The sequence below is a fragment of the Hipposideros armiger genome, unplaced genomic scaffold, assembly GCF_001890085.2.
Source record: "Hipposideros armiger isolate ML-2016 unplaced genomic scaffold, ASM189008v1 scaffold_31, whole genome shotgun sequence".
NCBI lineage: Eukaryota > Metazoa > Chordata > Mammalia > Chiroptera > Hipposideridae > Hipposideros > Hipposideros armiger.
In genome coordinates this window covers 3,827,676-3,850,673 of record NW_017731381.1, presented here as the reverse complement: position 1 = coordinate 3,850,673, position 22,998 = coordinate 3,827,676, and the positions used below count along the sequence as shown (strand labels likewise).

General features: G+C 46.7%; 1 protein-coding gene across 2 annotated transcripts in view; it reads left to right on the top strand.

Moving 5' to 3' along the window:
• The first annotated feature begins 6,299 nt into the window (after positions 1 to 6,299).
• Positions 6,300 to 22,998, top strand: part of JPH2 (junctophilin 2) — a 62,431-nt gene continuing 45,732 nt past the window's right edge. For both annotated transcript variants that reach the window (XM_019636888.1, XM_019636889.1), the window contains exon 1: positions 6,300 to 7,565. In XM_019636888.1, the coding sequence (XP_019492433.1) occupies positions 7,187 to 7,565 (379 nt within the window). In that variant the 5' untranslated portion in view covers positions 6,300 to 7,186. The remainder of the gene's footprint in view (positions 7,566 to 22,998) is intronic.

Here is a 22,998-nt window from a genome sequence, read left to right as displayed (position 1 = left end):
CTGTGTCGTTTGAGAATCATTCACCATCACTGAAGAAACCGCTTCTGGAGCTGCTTGCCTTGAAACATGTTGCATGCTGGTTCTCCAAAAGCAGCTGGCTTTGGGCTGCTTCAGCTGGGGGGGGGGGGGGCTGTGATATTTGAAACTAGTGTGCGTCTTCTCCATCTAGAGCGTCTTCATATATATGGCATGTTTCAGTTGTGATGTAGATCTCATACCTCAGTTTCCAATGTTCTAGGTCGGGTCGGCAAACTGCGGCTCGCAGGCCACATGCGGCTCTTTGGGTACGTTCCGGAAGTCTCAAAAGTTTGCCGACCCCTGGAAGAGCCAATCCTGTCCCTCACAATAATTTAAAAATGATTCGAGAGCCATAAATATATTTTTACATAATCACCATTATGTGAAAGCCTTTAAAATTTTTATAAATGAAACTAGGATAGTTTTATTTTTATTTTCAATTTTACTTCAGAGCCTGCGGCTCGCGAGCCAGTTTGATGACCCCTGGCGGCTCTTCCATCTCAAAAGTTGGCCGAACTCTATTCTAGGTGGATATCTCTGCACTGTACTCCTACCCCAGCAACCCCAAAAGAGAATTTTCTACTTGCTGTGTCCTGTATTTCTGCTCAACCATCCCAAAAGGCCCTCCAAAGTTTGATTAAAAAAAAATCCGTCCTCAATTTCACCTGGAGGCTGAATCCCTATCTTTTTCAGGTGGCTCCAAAGTGAATTTTACATATATCACATAACTTATTTGAATTCAGGCCATTCTAAGCATATGCATCAAATTTAGTGAAAATTTGTCCAGGCTTCTCAACACGGTGTTAACAGAAAGTATGTTTTATTTAGATTATAAAATAACTTTTACTCTACTAAAATATCCCACTAATGGTAGTGTCGATTTATAACAGTGAGGTGTGGGCTTTACAAACGGGTGATTTGTACTTGGGAGAGGTGGGAAGGGGGTTCACTGGGACACCCCTGCTGGGTACTAGTTTAATGTGGATTTAGTAATATCTGAGGGCCATGGTTTGAGCAAGGGAGCAGAATGACTTCATCGCAGCACTAGGAGGCGTCACTGAGGTCTCAAGCTCCCAGGGGTACACTGTGATATGTCTAAGGCAGCAGTCCTAAAGGTGTTGGTCTCAGGACCCTTTTATGCTTACAAATGGAGCAGCCCAAGGAGCTCTTGCTTCTATGGGTTATATTACTATTTACCATATTAGAAATTAAAACTAAGAAAATTTTAAAATATTTAAAAATCATCCATAAATTCAATTATGTTAATACAAAATTTTAAATTTGAAAATTTCCAAAGCAAAAAGTATTTGGTGAGAAGAGTGGCCTTGTTTTACATTTTTGCAAATCCCTGGCTTAACTGAAGGTAGATTCTCATGCCTGCGTCAGCGTTCAGTCCCGTGTGATGTTGCACATCATGTGACCCCTGGGAAACTACACTTGTGAGACAATGAACATGACAAAGATAAATCTGAATATCATGAAAACAGCTTTGACCTTGAAGATCCACTGATTGAGTAGATCCCTAGTCACACTTTGAGAACCACTAATCAGCCATTAGAGCTTGTAAAGGTACCCTTACCTCCACAACTCACGTCTCGCTTCACTTTTTTCACTGGAGAAGTGGAGCACATGGGCTTAACATGTTACTTGAATTCAGATGTTTCCTAAGTCTCTTAAGTCCTTTCTTTTTCCTTTTGTTTTCTCTTTTGCTGGGAAACTGTTTCCAGGACCCATCAGCTCCAAGTCAAACAGTGGTTTCAATCTAGTTGTGGAGGGTGCACCTCAGTGGCCCATGCGGAGATCAAACCAGCAACCTTGGTGTTACGAGCACTGCGCTCTAACCAACTGAGTTAATCAGCTGCCCCTTGGATTGCTTTTCAAACCACTGGACTGGTTATTCTGTGTATTAACAGAACAGTTGCCAGAGAATGAAAAATGATGCACGTTCTTTCATACAAAGGTGCTAAGAGGAGGGGTGTCAGGATTGAAAAGGACAAAGTTCCAATGGCCAAGTAACCTGTTGAAGAAATCCATACTTGGATGAAAGCGTAGGCATCCCAGGTTTGTGGGAATGAGTTGTAAGTACGTCTCAGTCAAAATCTTCCTCAGAACTTGAATCTTGTAGCTAAAAGCTACTCTGCTCAAACCCACTTGGGCCAACTTTAATATGGGTCCCTCATTGGGACATTTGACCTCTTGTGAGGGTGACTTACTGAGCCAATTTTTCTCTGATGCATCCTTGAAAACGGATTCAGATTGTGGATTGGGGAATTTTTACTCATGTTTTCAAGAGTAGCATCCTGACATGCCTTGAACAATGATTCATTGAATGATTCATTGAACATTCACCCTTTTATCCAATGCATGTATCAGGTGCCTACAGACATGCTGTACTAGGTGCTGGGAATAGAGAACAATAGGCGAACAATATCCTTGTCCTCAGAGAAAGTGCTATGGAGAGAGGGATTAGGAGATAGCAAGGGCTGGGGCAGGGGAGGGGCTGCTATTTTGAGGGGGTGGTCAGAGCAACTTCTGTGGTAAGGTGGCATTTGAGCCGAGACCTGAAGAAAGTAAGGGAGCGAGCCATGTGGGTATTTGGGGGAAAACCATTCCTAGCAGGAGGAACAGCAAGGATATTTGTGTCTTGAAGAAGCTGAGGTCACAGAAGCAGAGGCCAGGGGCAGATTATGGAGGGCTTTGTAGGCTATTTTAAAGGCTCCGACTACAGAGGAGATAGGGAATGATTTGGAGGGGCGGGTGTTTGGAGGAGAGGAGGGACATGAAAACAGACTTGACCCTTAAAAGAGCGCTGGCTGCTGTGTGTGGACTAAGAGAAGGGGAGAAGCAGAGGGGGTTAGCAAGGAGGGCAGTTAGGAGGCGATTGCAGTGGTTTCTAGTGGCTTGGACACATGGCAGTGCGGGAAAGAAGATGTATTCTGAAATTATTTTGAAGGTCGAGCTGAAGGGATTTGCCGATGGGTGTAGGGTGTGAGAGAAAGAATGGAACCGAGGATGACCACAGGCTTTAATAAGTTAGGAGTTGGCTTGGAGGAGCAGATCTGAGAGGAGGAATTGAGAGTTTGGTTTTGATCTTGTCAAGCCTGAGATGCTTACAACGTATCACGTAGAGATGTTGACTTGGCATTTGAAAACATGACCGAAGACCAGGAGAGAGGTTATGGGCTGGAGATACAGATTCAGGAGCCATCAGTAGACGGATATTTAAACGATGAGACTGAGGGAGGTCACCTAGGAAACGAATGGAGGGGAAGAATCTGTCCAAGGACCAAGCTCTGGGACATTCCCAAGGAATAGAGGACAGGAGGATGAGAAGGAAACAGCAAAAGACAGGAGAGGAGCAGCCAGTGAGGCAGGAGCAGAACCAAGAGAGGACTCCAAGAAGTCACGTGAAGAAGCGTTTCAAGAAAGGGGTTGTCAGTTGACAAATAACTGCAGAACAGATGAGGGGCACGCACTATGTGCAGGCACTGGGCATACAAAGATGAGCTAGCACGCCTGGTAGGACTAGGTGTTCATAAATTGCTTTGGAATGAAGATAACCCTTGGTTCAAACAACTCCTAACTTGGGAGAGGAGCCAGCATGTGGGACGGCACCTAACCAGCAAGACACCTTGTCTGGGGAGGTGAAGCTTCTTCAGCTGAGTCTTCAATGCTGAGGGGAACTCAAGTGGATTTCCCTGTGCAGTGCACTGTGTACTGGATTTTCATTCCCTTCCCTCCAGGCTCCTTAGGAAGCATGAGAAGTTGCGATGAAGCAGGAAGCAACTGACTGCCCCATCTCACCAAAGAACCATGGAACAGGAAAAAACCTGGGAAAAGGAGCGAATGGGATAGACACCTTTAAAAACAGTTTAAAATTCATTCCAAGTTTAGTAAATTTCATTTTGTGGGAACTGGCTTTCCTAAGGAAAATCTGTTGTAATGCGCAGATGGTCACAAGAGGTCTCCCTTTCCTTGAAACACACTGGTTTAAAGGGCGGGGCCAAAAAGTGATGACGGGTCAGAAAGCTCAACACCGGGCAGGTAAGGCCAGCAGCAAATTTGGCGACGAAGTTACTTAAACTTTTAAGAAATAAAAACGTCCCTTTAGCAATAGCAATAGCATAGTTTATCAGTTTAAAAATGAAAAAAACCACAAGGTAATGTTGAATAAACACGTACTGGGAAGGGTAAGAAGTGCTTAAGTGTCAAGGTACTTAATATTTAGAGGGTTGATTCTCTCTTCCCTCTTTGGTGACTATTTTACTAAGTATGATAGTTTGAAAAGCAACTTACCATGTGAGGATAATATTAATAATAGCTAACCTTGATTAGGCGTTTAGCATGTTCTAAGCCTTTTTACAATATCAACTCATGTAATCCTCACCCCACCATATAAGGTAGATACTGTTATCCTTAATACTAATAATCCTTTGAGAGTTTAAAGACGAGGAATTTGTGGCTTAGAGAAATTCACAATTGGTCCAAGGTCACATAGATGGTGAGGGGGCAGAGCTGGGATTTGAACACATACCTACCTCCACTACTATTTACCCTGTATAGACTATGGTAAATAAGTAGATTCTTGAATATGGAAATGTTCTTAAGAAACAGTTTCTTAATTTGAAAACATACAATGTGGTTCTTCACCAAGAATGAGAGTCAGATCCATCTGAGGAGCTTTTTAAAAGAATGCAACTAATTGCTTCAGCCTTCCCCCAGGACAATAGAATTCAGTAGATTAGAGGTGGAGTTGGGGGTGGGGTCTGGAATCCGTTTGTGATTTTAAGTCCTACAGGTGATTCTTATGTGTATCTGCCCTTGGTACGGAGCTGCACAGATGAACGGTGGCTAAATTTATGTAGGCGGAACAGCTCATTAGGACACAGCAGCCACCCAGACTTAGAACAGGATTATGGTGATTTGCTCGGCATTTAACTACAAAGGGTATTTGAACTTGGGCAACTCAAACTCCTCTGGCTTCCAGTTTGAGATACTGTCTTCCTCTCCCCTTGAGAGCAGAGCTGGAAAGAAACGTGTGATTTGCCGAAGACCTGGGTGAGAAAGGGCAAAAGCAGAACTCACTGGGGGGCAGCCTTTTGGTGTTCTTAGCAGTGAACTGTGAAAGCCAGCTGTCAGTCAACCTGGCTGGGTGGTGAGACAAAACCCAGATGATGCTGTCTTTATCTACTGCTATTGGCTGCCTGTCAGCTTGGCACACAGCCAGTGAGAGTGAGCTCAGAGATGGGGTGTTTCTACTTGGGGGTGAAACGCGGACACAGAAGAGGCTCTTTAAGGCAGAGGGCTGTAAATGATGAAGGAACCAAGTTTAAGGACTGCGAATCCGCAGGGCGGAAGGGAGAGAACATTTTCTCTCCATTTCTGAAATGAATGAAACTTCTGCAGTGACTTTAAGCAGCCTAAGTCATCATGGGGATTTGGGTCAGATAATAGTCTACTATTCATAAGGGTCTCCTGCTTTTTTTTTTTTTTTGGTGATTTCTATTCTTTCTATTCTCTCCTCTCATATTACACACACACACACACACACACACACACACACACACACTTCCTATTCTTGGTGGCTCCAACCTTTCCTGGAATTACTCTATGCTCCTGTGAACCCTAGGTTCAACTGGAATTTCTAGTCCTTAGCCCTGGCCACAGCTTCGTGTCATGGAGATGGATTTGTCCCATTCACTGGAGTTTGGTAGGAACCTGAGCGCTGGGAATCCACCCAGACCCTTCACTCCTGACGCTGCCTCAGGAACTTTGTGAAGTCTGGCCTTACAGAATCGCAGGACACCAGAGCGAAAGAGAGCTTGGAAGAATTAGGGAAAAAAAACCCACAAAAATCATGATCCTTGAGTATTTCTGAGATGAACTCATGAGAACGCAACAGGAAACCCTGTGTCCCAGAGATAGAGGACAGAGTCCTCGTCCTTCAGAGGACACATTTACCCTTCAGAGGACGCAGAGATGGAGTGGTTGGCGCCTTTTGCACTAGGGTCTTCCCAGGGTTTTCCCAGGGTTCCTGGGTGGAGGGAATTTGGGGTTATGCTTGAGCACTGGACTCAGATTTGCTCTGTCTTCCAGACCCTGTTTCCAGAACCTCACCTCTCTTCCTGAGATCCCTCCAGTGCTTTCAAAAGCATATGTGAAACCAAGCCCGTTCCTTTCTCTTTAGGTCACCAGATTCCTTTTTGGGGTTGGCAGTGGTGCCACAGCCCCAGGACCTGTGAGGGCATGTGGGCAGTGGTGGGGCTGAGATTTGCTCTGGGGGGTTTTAAGTGTGCCAGGACTGGGTGTTCCGCTAGTCCTCCCTCCCCCTCCCTTCCCAATTCCTCTGCCCCCTCCCTTCAGGCAGACTCAGGGGACCCTGAAGGTGGAAGAGAACTCTTACCCAGGGCAAGAAAAGCCACAAGAATGCCCCAGCTGCCTACACTTGGTTCTCAGCTTCCCTTCCTCATCCCTCCAGCCACTCCCAGGGTCTGAAGCACTAGCCCAGTTTGAAACACCCCTCCCACTTTGAAGGAGGCTGGGCTGGCCAGGGGGTTATTTTGGGAGCAGCTTCTGAGATCCAATGGCCTTGTTAGGGCAACACTGACCTTTCTGTCCTGGGAGGAGGGCAGGATTGGAGAGGGGCGGGGCAGCAGGGAGATCGACAGCCCTGCACACCCACGGTGGAGGAGAAGGGGGCCAGCGGGCTGCAGGAATTCAGCCTGGGGTGGGGGTGAGGGGGGCGGCTGGGACTGTCACCGAGGAGACTTTCCCCTCTTTGAAACAGACTGGGGACCTTTCCACCCCACCCCTTCACTGTGCTTCTTAAAGGGATCACAGCATTTTTCCTTTGACTCCATGGAAGGCAGACTTGGGACGCTCTGTGGAGACTTTGAATCTTGCCTTCCCGCGTCCTTCCCAGCTGGCAGCCTTCCTCTGGCTGACTGAGTGGGGGCCTCCCAGGCATGGCACTGACCAGCAGACCCAGTGCTGACTTGGCTCCTGGGCTTGGTCAGCCTCTGGTGGCATCTTGTTTTCCCCCTGCTGGGGTGCGGCCGTGGTGAGTGGGGGGCCCAGTCCTGAGAAAGCTTGGGGAGTGTCACTGGCACCCTCACTGCCCTCTTCCCCCAAGCTGGAGGACAGTGAGCTTGTCAGGGGTGATGATGAGATGAGCGGGGGCCGCTTTGACTTTGATGATGGCGGGGCGTACTGTGGGGGCTGGGAGAACGGAAAGGCTCATGGGCACGGATTGTGCACCGGCCCCAAGGGCCAGGGTGAATACTCAGGCTCCTGGAACTTTGGCTTTGAAGTGGCAGGCGTCTACACCTGGCCCAGCGGAAACACCTTCGAGGGATACTGGAGCCAGGGCAAACGGCATGGGCTGGGCATAGAAACCAAGGGACGCTGGCTCTACAAGGGCGAGTGGACACACGGCTTCAAGGGACGCTATGGAACCCGGCAGAGCAGCAGCAGCGGTGCCAAGTATGAGGGCACCTGGAACAATGGCCTGCAGGACGGCTATGGCACTGAGACCTATGCAGATGGAGGTGAGCCTAGCCTGGGGCCTGCAGAGCGGGGGAAGGGGCCGGACGGGTGAGGAACACGGGTGGAGGGTGGGAGGAGCGAGGGGCCGGAGGGCGCAGAATCGGAGGGGCCAGGATGTTATTTGCTGTGTGGCTACAGGCAAGCTGCTTTATGTCTCTCAGTATCCATTTCCTTATTAGCAAAGGTGGAGCCAATAACGGGGCTGTTGAGAAGATTGGCAGGAGTGCTCAGGACAAGGCCTGCCATAAAAATACTCACTCGACACACATTCAGTAAGACGTAAGGGCTACTGTTTGCATGCTAGTTATACGATCGGCCGTGGGATAGACTGTAGCTTGTACTCTAGAAGAATTGGGGTCTAGGCTCAAGTTTGCCATGAACAGTATTTTCAAGCAATAGCTTACGAAGTATTCATCCATCCATTCATCCAGGCATCCATGCAGCCTTTTGTTCAGTGCATATTTCTGTGGAACCTCCTCTTTGCCAGGCATTGTAAAAGGGTTAGACATAAAGAGGAATAAGATACAAGCTATGGCATAAGATAGGCTTGTAGACAACCTCTTCTACACAAGTATGTACAGAGTGCTGTGGCAGAAGAGAGAAGAATGCTTTAGAAGAGGTGACATCTGAGCTGGATCTTGATGGGAAAATTGCATTTGTGAGGGTGGGGGTGGGAGAGAGAAAGGAAGAAAACGCTCAGAAGCATGAGAGGACTCAGTGGGTGAAGGAACCAGAGAGGGATTTTCTGTGGCGAAATAGCCCTGGGAAGTGACAGGGCAGACAGATATCACCTCGTCCACTGGGTGTAACTTTGGACAGATCAGTTATCTGAGCCTTAGTTTCCTCACCCATAAAATGCGGGTGTTTTAGAATATCAGCACTTCTCAAAATGTGGTTAGGGCACAGGCAGCATCATGTGTCTGCCAGTTAGAAATGTGAATTCAGGAGTTCCCCCTCAACTTTCTAAATCAGAATCCTTGAGGGTTGGCCCAGACCCTGTTTTAAACTTGTCCAGCAATTGTTATGCATGTTTAAGTTTAAGAAGTATCGCTTTCATTAAAAAGAAGAAGAAATATTGCTTTAAATGAGGGGCTTGAAAACTATAGGCAGCAGGCCAAACTAGCTTGCTGCCTGTTTTTATTCCACTTGTGAGCTGAAAGTGGTTTTACATTTTGAAATGTTTAGGCAGAAAAAAAAAAATCAAAAGAAGAACACTGTTTTGCAACACGTGAAAATTACATGAAAGCCCCTGCATAACATCCTCAATTGTGCCTCTTGACCCCGCAAAACCTAAAATATTTGCTGTTTGACTCTACAGGAAAAGTTTGCTGGCTTCTGCTTTAAATGTTCATTCAGTTTCCTTCCAACTCAGGATAATCCCATGAGGTCTCCCTCACATGCCCCATTGGGAAGAGGCACTGACGCAGATAACTCAGACCTATGGCTAATTAAAAAACTACATGTTTGGCATCAGAGTGTGTTGGTAGTATATTATATTTGTCACTAGTCTGCCCTCTTTATGGCAGAGGGCAGGAAGTGGGCAGCCTGGGGTGGGCTGGCTGGGGCAGGAAAGAGCCTAGTTAGCCCAGGGTGGAAGGTGTGCTCAAGCTGTGGCGTTTGGGCATGTGGAGAGCAGCCTCCGGTGCAGGATAGGTTCCTGACTAGGTTGCCAATTGGTGGGTGTCTTGCGAGGGCTCGCCCTCGAATGTGCCTAGATGTTGATAAGGTGGTATCTCTGGGGTTTTGGTGGGTGCAGTGGTAGCGACACTATGCTAGCTGGAACTGGACAGCACAGAGGACAGATTCTGGCACCTCACTTCCTAATTCGGTGACCTTGAGCTGTTTGTTGAACCTCTGGAATTCAATTCCCCAGATGTTTTTGCCCTACACTGCGCTAAGCCCTGGGCACAAGCAGAGAGCGAGCCTCAGTTTCTCCCGCTATAAGATGGAGATAATCTTGAGTGCAGGCCGGACGCCTGTTACCTGTACACAGGACACTTGAACCAAATGTTCCTTTTCCCTCTTCCGTCTTTGCAAACCACGGCGTGTGTATGTTGGGGCCTGGTGGTGAGGCACAGGGACACGCATTTCTGGGAAACTATGGGCTGATCTCCCAATATGTCTAAAAGGGGGGAAACCCATTCATTCATTCACTCACACGACCAATATTATGGAGCACTAACTATGGGTCAGGTACCATCCCACAGTGAGTTCCAGGGGCCGGGGCAGTGTGCAGCCAAGTCCTCAGGGAGTTCCCTGTCTCATGAAGAAGACAGAAATAAACTGGAAAACAAAGCTCAATGTCATTTCCAGATGTTTTGAGTCTTATGAAAAAAAAATAGCAGAGAAGGAAGAGGGTGATGTTTTTGGATAGGGTGTTCTGAGAAGCAGGGTGGAGAGGGTGGGAGAGGGAGGGAAGATTTCCTTCTGAGGGTAAAAGGGATTGAATCTATGGTGATGGAAGGAGAACTGACTCTGGGTGGTGAACACACAATGTGATACACAGATGATGTATTACAGAATTGTACACCTGAAACCTATGTAACTTGACTAACAATTGTCACCCCAATAAACTTTAATTAAAAAAAAAAGAAAAGAAAAGAAAAAGACTTCCTTCCAATCAGAGGGCATGGCAATTGCAAAGGCCCTGAGGCAGGATGCCAGGGTGTTGGGAACAGAGTGACTGAAGGGAAAAGGCCGGCCATGGCGCTGGAGTTGTGAGCACGGGCCAAGGCGTTGCAGGGCCCCGGGTTTTATCCTAGGTGTGCCCAGGTAACTGGAAGACCTGCTCCTCTGGTTTCCAGAGGCCCAGACTCTTCTCCTGAATGAAATAACCCCACCTCCAGGCGACCTGGAAGCCTCACAGGTCCTCTCTCCCAAGCCACACACGAGGTGCAGCTCTCCAAAATTAGATATGGCCACTGCTTTGGAAAATCTCTTTAATCAACCTGTCATCAGTTCCCCGAGGGTTTGTTAAGGACCTGCCCTTTGCCCCATCCTGGGTAGCACGGAGGGGAATGTGGACAAATAAGATCCTGTGATTAGGAGCAGTTGGGAGTCGGGCAGCCCTGGGTCATTACACATCCTGCCCCTACCATCTTATTTAATCTCTCAGAGCCTTAGTTTCCTCATCTAGAAAATGGATGTATCCTAACCTCTCCTAAGATTTCTCGTGGAATAAACAGGTAGCACAGTTGCTATCATTACTACAAATAATCATTAATTCATTCAATAGATATTGAGTGATTATTACGAAGCCAGCACAACCTATAGCACACGGAGTGGTGGTGGTAGGGGCAGAGTGTAGACATGAACAGAACGGAAAACGTCCCCGCTTTCCAGAGCGTCTGACATGAAATTGTACTATAGTGTGTTGGGTGCCAGGCAGCGGAGTGCTGCCAGGGAGGAAGGGAGTGAGAGGTGGGCAGCTAAGCAGACGTAGGCACTCAGGGAGAAATAAGTGGCAAGCCAGGCTCTGAAGTAAGAAATGAGCCAGGTGACAAGGGCGGGACGAGTGCTCCAGGTGGGGAGAACGGAGACTTGCCGCCCAGCCGGAGACCAATCCGAAATTTGCATCTTATCCCCGTTTTTGAAAAGTAGTGAACCAAGGACAACATGTCTAATTTCCTCCCTTCCCCACCTTACCTCGCAGTCACACCCTACAGGCGATTGCCTGCTCTAAACCAAAAGAAAACAGCAGTTTTTCAAACTGGAGGTGGCGACCCATTAATAAAGTGGTGAAATCAACTTAGTGGGCCGTGACCTGCATTTTTTTAAAAAATGAAAGAATAGAATAGAATAATAGCATTGGAATTGAAGTTGTCAGAGTGTTTCATAGAGAATGCGATATCGTTCCCTGAGACGTTTGTGCGGTTGGAGATGTATGCATATACGTATAGTGCATGCGTATAAAAACATCTGTGTTTGTGTGTGTGTCATGATGTCAAGTGTATTTCTTACTGTAGGTCATGGTCAAGAAAGTTTGAAAATCACTGTTTTAAAGTCTCTTGACCTGTCATCTTCATTGAAGCCCCTGCATTCCCACCTCCACAGACCCTCCGTCTCCTCCATGCTTGTCGCTTCGGCTGGAGGTTAAGCTCTCCAACTCTTTTGTGGGAAGGGGAAGGTGGCACAGGCCAAGGAGCTCGGGCCTCCCAAACCCTTCTAAAAGCCTCTTGGCACCCAACCCCTGCCTATAGCCATCATTCTTCCTCTGGCCATATATAGCCAAGCTAAAAATAGCTGCTGATTTAAAACTCCAAAGCAGGCGGACACAGGGCCCTACGTAGTAATAATGTGCTGTGTGGCTGACGGGCTGTTCCCACCCCAGAGACCCACAGACTCCGGGACTACAAGGGCCATTAGCGATTGTTGCTTTGCTTCCTGAGTTGCCTGACCTGAAGCTACAGGCAAGGTGTGTGCCTATGTGCATGGAATATCCGTGTTTTTCTGGGAGGTGTTTCCTCAGAGAGCCAGCAGACTCTCAACGTAACTGGTGCTCAAACAAGTTCCCCAACCATTGATCTAGTACAGTAATCCCCTCCCCAAAATGTGCAGTGGAAAAACTAGGCCCAAGGTTTTCTTTTTTTTCCCCCTAAGGCTAATCATAATAATAGTTAACGTTTTGGGAGTATGTAGTATGTGCCAGGCGTTGTTCTTGGCACATGGCACATGTGTTATTTAAATTTTCACAACAACCTCATGGGGAAGCACTGCTATTTTATAGAGAGAAAACTGAGACCCTTGTGGAGATCATTGAAGTATTTTCACTCACAGTTCTCTAGCTAATAAGAGGCAGAGATAGAACTTGATAATAATAAGTGATAACCATATATTTCATATTATAAGTATTTTAATCAGTGACAACTATACAAAATAGGACTGGCTACATAATTTGTGGCACCCAGTGAAAAATGAAAATTCAGGGCCCCTCCTTCAAAGTCATTAAGAATTTTGAGATGGTGACAGCACAGCATGAAATCCAGTGCGATGCCTTTCTAAGCGCAGGGCTCTGTGTGAATGTCCATGAAGATGGCCTTGACAATAGTAATACGTAAGTGCATCTATCATGTATTGAGACTTTACTATGTACCAGGCTCTGTGATAAGAATCTTACATGCATTATATTATTTAGGCTTCTTAAGAACTCTCTCAGCCACTAGTCCCCAGTGACTTTCAAACGTGTATGATTGCAACCCACTGAAGGTATGTATTTCCCGTTATAATTCTGTGCGTACACACACACAAATATGAAACTGAGACAAATCATCAGGAACCAATATTTCCCTTCTATATGCATTACTTTCTATTTTTCTCTCTTATTTGATCTTGTAGCTGGAACTTTAATTCTATCTTCTCGATATCTTGTTGAGAGAATTAAATGATGCCCTGATGGATGTAAAGCACTTAGAGCTGAGTTTGGCCTCTGGTTAGTGCTTTTTCTTATTATTACATGCTGGAAAGATGGTACTTTTATGTTTAACTATGACAACTGGGTCAAAAGCCCAAGATTCTATGCTCTAAATATGCTCATTATTTTTTCTTTTCTCCTGCTCAAAGCTGATGACTTCAGCTCATTTTAACCCAACTGACTCTCAACATGGGAGCTAAATAAATTTGCCAGAATAGAGGCCTGAGCAATACCTGGTGCCACATTATTGGAGCCTGTGATATCTGTCCCTTGAAGCAACTTAATCTCCATATTTATTTATTTAATTGCCTCCCGAAGGAATGTTTTTCCTATTGATTTACTTGTCTATCTTTATGCCAATATCATGCTGCCTTGGTCACTGGAGCTTTATAGTAACTTTTAAATCAGAATAAATCAGAAAACCATTGCTTTTCTTGTTCAAGGCTGTTTGGGTTATTCTAGACCACTTCCATTTCTCTATATATGTATTATTATCAAAGCAGCTTGTCACTTTCTACTACAAAGCCTGCTGGGAATTTGATTAAAAGTACATGAGATCTAAACACCAATATGGAGAGAATGGACATCTTAAGAGCACTGAGCATTCCAATCCATGGACATGGTATATATCTCTATTTAGGTCGTCTTTAATTTCACTCAGCAATGTTTTGCAGGTTTCAGTGTCTGGCACATTTTTTGTTGAATAAAAAGAAAACAAATATTTTTTTATGATATTGTAAATAGCATTTAAAATTTTACTTTTCCCATTGTTCCTTGCTGGGTCATAGACATAGAATTATTTTTGTATATTGACTTTGAATGCTTTTACCTTCCTAAATTAATTTCTTAGTTCTAGTGGGATTGTTTTGTTTTTGTTTTACAGATTTAAGAGAAGCATCTTTGAACTTAAAATTTCTTGAAATTTCTAAAAAATTTTGAATATTTTGAAATATTAAAAAATCGAGTGTAGAAGTCCTGAGAGAGTTTGATAGTGCTAAAGGGTAAACACTCGGGGTTTAGAGTAGCCAGATCTGGGTTCAAATCCCAGCTGTGCCATTTCTTTATTCTATGAACGTGGGCACGTCATGTTACCTTTCTGAGCTTCCATTTTCTTTTTTCCATTAGGAATGTGAAAAAAGTCTTCCTCAAAATATGGTTGAAACAATGAAATGAGATAATGCATAAAAAGCACTTGACATAATGGCTGCTACATAGAAAATGCTGAAACATATATTCTTTCTGTATTTCCTGCACAGTCTAAGGGGCACACTAATTCAGGGTGGCCCAAATCATAGCTGTCCTGGTTTGGAGAGAATATTTTAGCACAAAAACTAGCTTTTGACTTTGAAGCCGTTAACAAGCCAAGATTTTGATTCACTTAGTTCTGCCTTGAGTCCTGCCAGCGTAGATGGAACCCATGCCAGGCACGATTCCATTTCAAATGTAGAATCAGCATAATTTAACCTCATCTTGAAAATCTCATGTCCCAGTTCACAGCCAGGGGTCAGTGACAGCCGGCTGAGATGCTGTCACACCAGCTTCTTGGCATTATCTGGGACCCCAGGGGAGCAGAGCAGACCCTCAACACGACAGGAAAGTGGACATAATTACTCTTTCCTCTCTGCAGCTTTGTTTTCTTGATGCATGTGTCCATTTGGCCAAGTCCCCCAGACGTGTCCCTGTCCAAGTCCAGTCCTCTGGGATTCATCGAGCTTGCTTGCTTCCAGGGCCTGCTAATTCCGTGTCCCCAGCAGCTGTTCCCTGGACTAGCCCTTGCTGCCACACCCTTGCGAGGAATGTCCACTGTCATTTTCTGAGGGCCCTGGGTGAGGGTGGGGTGTGGGGTGAGGGGGCTGCTTCCTGCCATAGACCAGAGGGTCATCCTTGCTCTCTCCTATCCTTCCCAAGCCGGAGCTACAGAGCAAGTGCGCAGTTAGGCCTGGACACAAGTGAAGCGTCCAGGACCCCTGCTCGTTGCAGCTCCCGTGTAACTGAGAGTTGACTGGTCCTGACCTAGCGGACAAAAATCCATAGAGTGATCCAGGGGCAGCGGGAACTCCAGGGCCCCCTGCCCTCCAGGGAGCACCTTGTGTCTGTAAGCATCCAAGCACATGACTGCTGACCACTCTATGGACAGTGTACACTTGGAGCCACACACTGAGCCCTGCAGGAAATGCTGTTTGGCATGCACAATGGTTTTTTTCCTTCTATTTTTAATTAAATTGGAATCCTTTATGGATGCCATCTTCACAGAGTGATCCAATTTCACATTGGGGATGACAGGACAATCTGACAGCATGGGCCCTTGAGGGATGTACAGGGAAGGACACAACACCACCTACATAACCTTCCTGCCAGCAAGGTGTGCAGAGAGGGCAGTTCATGCAGGTCCTTTAGGCCGCTGCAAGAATTTGGCTTCTACACTGAGCAAAGGGGGACTATAAAAGTAACGTGATCTGACTATGTTTAAAGGGATTCCCTTGGCTACTGTTGAGAGACTATTTGGGGGAGAGAGGTGGTGCAGACAGGGTAGAGGCAGGGAGACCAACTAGTGAGTCGCTGCAGTAATACAGGTGAGAAGTGACAGTGGCTTGGACCACCGTCTCGTTGCAGTAGAGATGGAGACAAGTGGTTGAACTCTGGATCTACTTTGGTGGTGGAGCCGAGAGATTCTGCAGGTAGATTGGATGGGGGAATTAGAGAAAGAGGAGTCAAGGATGGTTTCAAGGCTTCGGCCACAGAAGGATGGTGCTGCCCTACACCGAGATAGAAGGGAGGTTCAAAGAGGGACGGTCAGGAGCTCAGTGTTGGACACTGTGAGTGAGAGATGCCTGTTAAACATGCCACATGGGCATGAGGGCTGTGGGGACACTTGCACACTGAAAGGGGGCCTGAATGACCACTGGGGGTTCTCCTGAACCGAGGCCCTCTCCCCTGATTCCATTTGTCTTCTCCTGCCACACACCCAATTATTTCTGGTTTCCAAAGCCCGCAGGGTTGCTGAGCTGACCCAGTGCCTGGCAAAGGGGTTTTCATCCAGGCCACAGGCCCCTGGGCTGTCAGCACCCAGGCGATGTCACCTGGTTAATCCCCTGCTTCTTGTGCGAGCTGTGGGGCTTCATCCGGGGTAGCAGCTTCTGGATGTGGGGGTGGTGGAGCCCTGCAGGCTACGAGGACTTGCTGGTCACAAACACCACCAGCTCCTCCTCTTTGGGTCGACTAGCGTTGATCCTGGGAAACCTGAGACAGGGGAGCTTTGATGGGCGGCAGCATTTGGGAACCATAAGGGACTTGGTGCTGCCTTGCAGGCCAGCCAGAGAGCTAGGCCTTGGGATTGTTATGGGAAAAACAGAGCACAGTCTAAATGGTCACCCAAAGGGGACGGTTCAACTCACTCATGAGACCATGCCATCAAGTACAAATCCATGAAAAAGACAGAGGCAGACCCACTACCCTCATATGGAAAGGAATCTAGGACATTTTAAGAGAACAAAAGCCATTCCACAAATATTTATGGAGTGCTTACTATGTGCTAAGCAGTGTTCTCAGTGAGGGGGCAGCAGTGGGTGGGTGGGAGGGACAGCTAACCTTTTAGTCTGCTTATTTGTACAGGCTTGTAAATGAGTAAGAAAAAGCCCAGAAAGACCTAAATTGTTAACAGCAATTACCCCTGGGGAGGCAGTACACAGTTTTTTTGTTTTTAAATATTCCCCTATTGTTAGAATTTCATGCAATGAGCATATATTTGTAATTTTCTTTAAAAAGTGCTCTCTCCCAGCACATAAATGACATTTATATACAGACATGATAAGAAGCCTTCAGGGTACAAAAAACTTTTGGGGGCTTTAAGCAGAATTCTCCAGGATCTAGGCTCAGATTTCAAATTATCTCCCTTTGTTCCTCCTCGCTCTGGGGTATTCAGCTCTTCAATCAAGGCAGGACGTGTGTGGTTCAGTCCCAGCAGAGCCTGGCCATGTGGCCTTGAGCAGGTCCCTTACCTCTCTGTGCCCCAACTTCCTCCCCTGTATAATGAGAGGGTTGCACCCCACTTACTCCTAAGGGTAAGTCGATTTTCTCTCAGATGTAACACCAGCTAATGGACTGTGGCTGCCTAGAGATGTGGTGAGGGGAGACTGCATGGCCTTATTAAGATTCAACAGCGTGATCGATTAGCAATGTCTGCTATGGACACAGGGTGAGGAAGAGGTGGCCCATGTGACAGATTACTTGTTGCCTTGGACTAGATGGTCTCCAAGCTCCACTCCAGCTGTGACCTCCTCAGGACAGAGGTATCCTCACTTACCCTGCAGTCGAGGTTGTATATGAATGTGTTGACCTTTGAAGGTATTAGCAGCACGACAGTCTGTATTGAACATGGGGTGCTGGCACTAGCTGCTATAAGCTCATGAGAGCCCACTGTTAAATTGTCAGGAATTTTGCAAGCTGGCTGTTTAACCGTTGGTCGTTTGACTGGCTACGACGGGAATATTTCTATGATGGAAACTGACTAACGTTACAAATCTGGGTTGTTTGTTGATTTTCCCCCAAAAGCTGTCTTACCAGTGTACCACTGAACTCTGTGCTAATACGAAATGCCCTCTTTTCCTTCTCCCCAGACTTAACATGACCAGCCATCCCCATCTGCCTGGGAACTATCCTGGGGTTTTTTTGTTTTTTATTTAATTTAATTAATTAATCTTTTTATTAGTTTCAAAACTATGCAATAATTATACTTTTCACTCCTCACAAGGTAACAAGCCTCCTCCCCCAATCCACCGCCCCGGAACTGTCCTGGTTTTGGTATTGAAAGCCCACATCTCAGAAAACCCCTCCATCTCAGGCAAACTGGGATGACTGGTCACCCTGCAGTCCTTCCCCATGAAGTGAAGGGAGCCAACATGTGTTGAGAGCCTGAGATCTCTGCTAGATAACCCATCTGCTACGCACAGCAACCCTGCAGAGTAAACTTGCTATGCTTACGCTGTTGAGCAGAGATCAATTCAAAGAGAACTTGGCCAAGACCATGTGCTTGTTCATTCATTTGACAGTATCAGCTGAATACCAGTCATCACACTGATTGCTGAGATGCTGCGGTGAGCAAGGCAGGACCTCTCTCAGGAGCATGAATTCTAATCACAGAGACCAGCACCGGACAGTTATTTCATTACAACATGAGATAAATAACGGGAAGAGAAAGTAGAAGAGTTGATGAGCTGATAACAAGGGAGCCTAGCCTGGTTGGGTAATCAGAGAAGGCTTCCTGAAGGAAGTGATGTTGAGGGTAAGATCTGAGGGGTGAATAGGGGTTAACTGAGTGACAGGAGAGCCACACTGTGCCAGGCAAAAGGCACATCAAGGGCGAAGCCTTGGAGGTGGGGATGGGGTCTGTTGTGTGCAAGAAAAGGCCGGGGTGCAGAGACTGAGAAGGAAAGTGGGGTAGATGAGGCTGGAGGGTTGGCAGGCCCAGGTCGTGAGGGTTTCGTGATCACAAGGAGGAGTCTGAACTTCATCCTATGGAAGACGCTGCGGGGACACCCTCAGACCAGGACCAGGGTCCTCGTTCCTTCAGCTGCTGGGAGTGTTGACTGCTGATGGCGCATAGCTGGGCGTTACCTTCCGTCAAAGGGAGGGGCCTCACTCTGGGGGCAGCCCATAGCTAATGACTGGTAATACAGGAGTACAAAGACCCGGCCTCTTTGCTTTGATTCTTGACAACTTTGAAGGGCCAGCCCCAGAGATCCCCATGGGATCCGCTGAGGCCTCAGTTGCAACTGTGTAGCTTCTTCCATGTCGAATCCTACTTCCTTTTTTACAGGTGTTCATCCTGAGAGCACTTCTCTGCCCCCCAAATTCACTCACTTGCGAACTCAGCCTCAGGATGTGTTTTCTAGGGACCAAGACAATCCCCCCTCGAGGCACTGGGAAGCCATTGTGGGTTTTAAGTGGGGTAACTGGATCATATCTGCATCTTTTTTTTTAAAAGATTTTATTGGGGAATTGGGGAAGGGGAACAGTGTTGGGGAACTGGGGAAGGGGAACAGCCAAGTTGTTGTTCTTCAATCTTAGTTGTGGAGGGTGCAGCTAGCTCAGCTCCAAGTCCAGTCGCCATCCGGCTGCCCATCAGCAGCTCGCGGCAGCTCAGCTCAAGGTACGGTGTTCAATCTTAGTTGTGGGTGGGCGCAGCCCACCATCCCATGTGAGAGTTGAACTGGCAACCTTGTTGTTAGGAGCATGTGCTCTCACCAGCTGAGCCATCCTGCCACCTGTTGGCAGCTCAGAGGCAGCTCAGCTCAGGCGCAGCGTCACTGGCCCGTGTGGGAATCGAACTGATGATGCTGTTGCTCATAGCTCGCACTCTTAACCAATGGGGCTACTCAGCCAGTCCCCCATATCTGCATCTTATAAAGGAGATGACTCTGGTGGCGGTGAAGGGTGGATTGAATTGGGCATCAGGGGAGGCAGGAGACCAGGGGAGATGCTGTTGGAGTCAACCAGGGAAGACTGGTGTGGCCTGGACTAGATGGATGGGTGGAGATAAGGAAAGGTTGTGGAGTTAAAGGGATGCTCAGAATCAGATCTATCTGTTTCCAAAGCCCAAGCAATTTCCATTATTCTTTGTTGCCTCTAAAGATGTCTCAGGCTTGACTTGCTTTCTCTGGGACACTGGGCCCATGGTCTTTAGCAAGGTGGGTTAGAGCCAAGCTGGGGTGGGCCCCCTATACTCAGGAGGATCTGTATGGGTATCTGTGGCGCAGACAGGTACGTTCCCCACAATGGCATTCCTGATTTACCTGGTCAGATTTTGGTGTGCCTGGACAGCAGCCACTGATCCCTGGACTCTCGGGTGCTCTCTCCCCTACCTGCCATGCTTTGTCTTAAACCCTGTCTGTTGATGATGCTTCCATGGTCTTACCCAATGGTTTGTGCCAACATCTGAGACTATGCGAGAGTCCATGGAGAGGGACCAGGGATGGCTGTTAGACAAAATAAGCAAGATCCAGACATGATAGCTGCCATAGGAGGTAAGAAGTGATGAGTGTCTCAAGCAATGGGAGTGTGGCCTGGGGAAGTTTCCTGAAGGAGGTGGCTTTGAAACTGGGCTTCGGAAGATTTGGGAAGTCAAAGCTGAGAAGGTAAGTTGGGTCCAGGTCAGGGAGACGCTGGCCTGTCAGGTAAGGACTTTCATAGGCAGCTGGAACTCCTGGAGAGGAGCTAGTCCTGATTGCCTTCTCGCCATCTCTGTTCAGTCCTCCCGGGACACTGACATTTGGACCTCAGACAGTTTCCTAGAAATAGGCAGGTGTCACTGGCTAGAGAGGGTGGTGATCTCAGTGTCCATTCTCTATTTGGAGGCAGAGGCCCTGGTCTGGTCCACATGTCTCTTGTCTATCTCACAGTGGACCCTGGATCTCCTAGAATTCCCTTGGGTTTCTGAAGTGGTCATGCTTTCTTCAGAGCTGAAGTTTGGGTGAGGACTTCTGAACCTTTAACGTGTAAAGGATGTCCTCAGTTTCTTGGCAGTACAGAGGAGAAAGCACTGGTCGGGACACTTGCCTAGAACCGCCAACAACTGCTCCCCTTGTGTGATTATGAGCAAGTCATTTAAATTCTTCGTTTCAATTTTTCCAGCTGTAACATCAGAATGATAATACCTGTATCTGTTAGGATTTTTTTTTTTTGGTCTGTAGGTAACAGAAAACCCTAACTCCACATGACTTAAACCAGCACTTTTCATAAAAATATAATGTGGGCTACACATGTCATTTAAAAATTTCTAGTGGCCACATTAAAAAAAGGTGAAATTTTAATAATGTATTTTATTTATTACCTTATCCAAAATACTATAATTTCTACATGTAATCAATATAAAATTATCAGTGAGATATTTTGCATTCTTTTTTGTACTAATTCTTTGAAATCCTGTGCTTAATAAGCACATGTGTCTAGCGGCTGCCATATGGAACGGCACAGGCTAGAACAACAAGAATATTTACTATCTCACATAAATTAGAATCCAGAAGTAGGGCAGTCTCAGGATTGGTTAGTTTGGAGGCTTAACAACATCAACAAGGACCCAGGTTCTTACCACCTTTTTGCTCTGCCATCCATGGAGTGTCAGCTTTGTTCTCAGCTAGTCTACCTCATAGTGCCAAGAGGGCTGCCACAGCTCCCGGGGTCATTGTCACATGCAACAACACCCAGCCGTAGAAGAGAGTGTGCTTCTCTGCATGTTTGTCTTTGTAAGAACTAAGAACTCATTCCTGCCTTCCTGGCCCCACCTCTCCAGCTGACTCGCCCTCAGGTCTTGAGATCAGATTTCATCACATGCTCTCATGTCTGATCCAAATCATTGGCAAGATGGATAGATCTGAATGTCTGGTTTGGAGCAATCATGACTTACCCCTGGATGGGGGACCTTTCTCTGAGTCCCATGGAGGAAGACTGAACCCTGGAACAGCACTGAGGTTCTATCAGCAAAGACGAGAACTGCTGTTGGGTAACCCACAGTATCTGCACAATACCTGCTCCCCTGACCTCCCCAGGTTGAGTGATGGAGTGTCTCAGTTTGTCTTGCATTCTTATAATATATACTCTACAACTTCCAGTTTCTGTTGGTTTCTTTAAACTGGACTGAGAAGTTAAAGACACTTGCAGAACCATCTGAGTGTAGGAAATGTCTAGATTTTTATAATTTCATTCCCGGTCTTTTATAGTTATTCATGCTGAATTTGAGGGCAATTTCTTTAGGGACTCTTCCTTCATGGAAATCCAAAAGCACACTCTGTTTGTTTTCAGAAAAATAAAACCCTCTTTCTATTTAAAGCACTCATAGTCCACTGGTTTCGATAACTACTAATACATCTCATAATATCAGTAATGAGCACAACTGAAGTAAACAGATTTAGGAACAGTCTTATATAAACACACAACTTCACGTGTAGGTACAGAGCATGTGGACTTGCTAGAAAACGGTCGGCCTGCCGGGTACCTCAGGGGACTGAGGACATCAGTTAACAGGTTTTACAGAAGGCATGGCAGCATGTTGGTTAATTGGAAGTCAGTGGAGAAGTTTTACAGCTCTCACTCCAGGTCGCATATTTTATAGAATCATCTGAGATGCTTAAAAACTCTCCAGTATCCACATCAATGAAGTCATAATCTCTGGCCTGGAGTGTGGATCTTGTATTATAGATGTGGCTTCCAGAAACTACTCTGTCATGTGTGCTTAGGGGTGTGGAGGCAGGTCTCACTGATGAATAGAGCCCCAAATTTTCTTCCTCCCAAGGATGGAAGCCCTGAGGTGTCCCTGAGTCAAGGGTGTGACCACACCAGTGAAAGCTGGGCCTTCCCAGGTACAAGCAAGCTGACCGAGGCAGAAAACTGGAGCTGGACTCATTCTTACCCGCTGAGTTCTCTCTGTCCTTCCTGGCTCCTTTTCATCTTTTCAGTCAATCCTTTCTGGGCCAGCTTTTCTGAGCACAGGCTCTGACCTGTCAAAAAGCTAGTCTTTATTGAGCACTTACTATGTACTAGCTGCCTCTCATATAATTCACTTAGTCATTGGTCAACCAATCCCCCCCACTCCGCTGATGGGCCACCTAAGACCTGGCCCATCATCTCTCTGGAGCATTGCTGTGGCTGCTTGACGTTTATTTTTGTGATGGCTGATTAAACCTAGCCTACCCCTGGCACTAGCCTCCAAGCCCCTGAGGGTGGGGACCATGGCTATTTATTTACTGCTGTGTCCCCAGCACCTAGCCCCAAAATTGCAGAATCCATGGCAAATATTTGTGGAATGAATGAACAACCATATGAAGTAGGTCGTACCACCTCCATTTTACAGAAGGACAAACTGAGGTTCACTGGGCTTAAATACTTATGCCTGTTTTAGAACTATGTAGTGTCAGGGTTAAGGTTACAAGCCAGGTCAGGGCCGGCTGAGTGGCTCAGTTGGTTAAGAGCTCGCTCAAGAGTTTGAGCTCTGAGCAACAGCGGTTCGAGTCAGCCCGAGCTGAGCAGCCGCT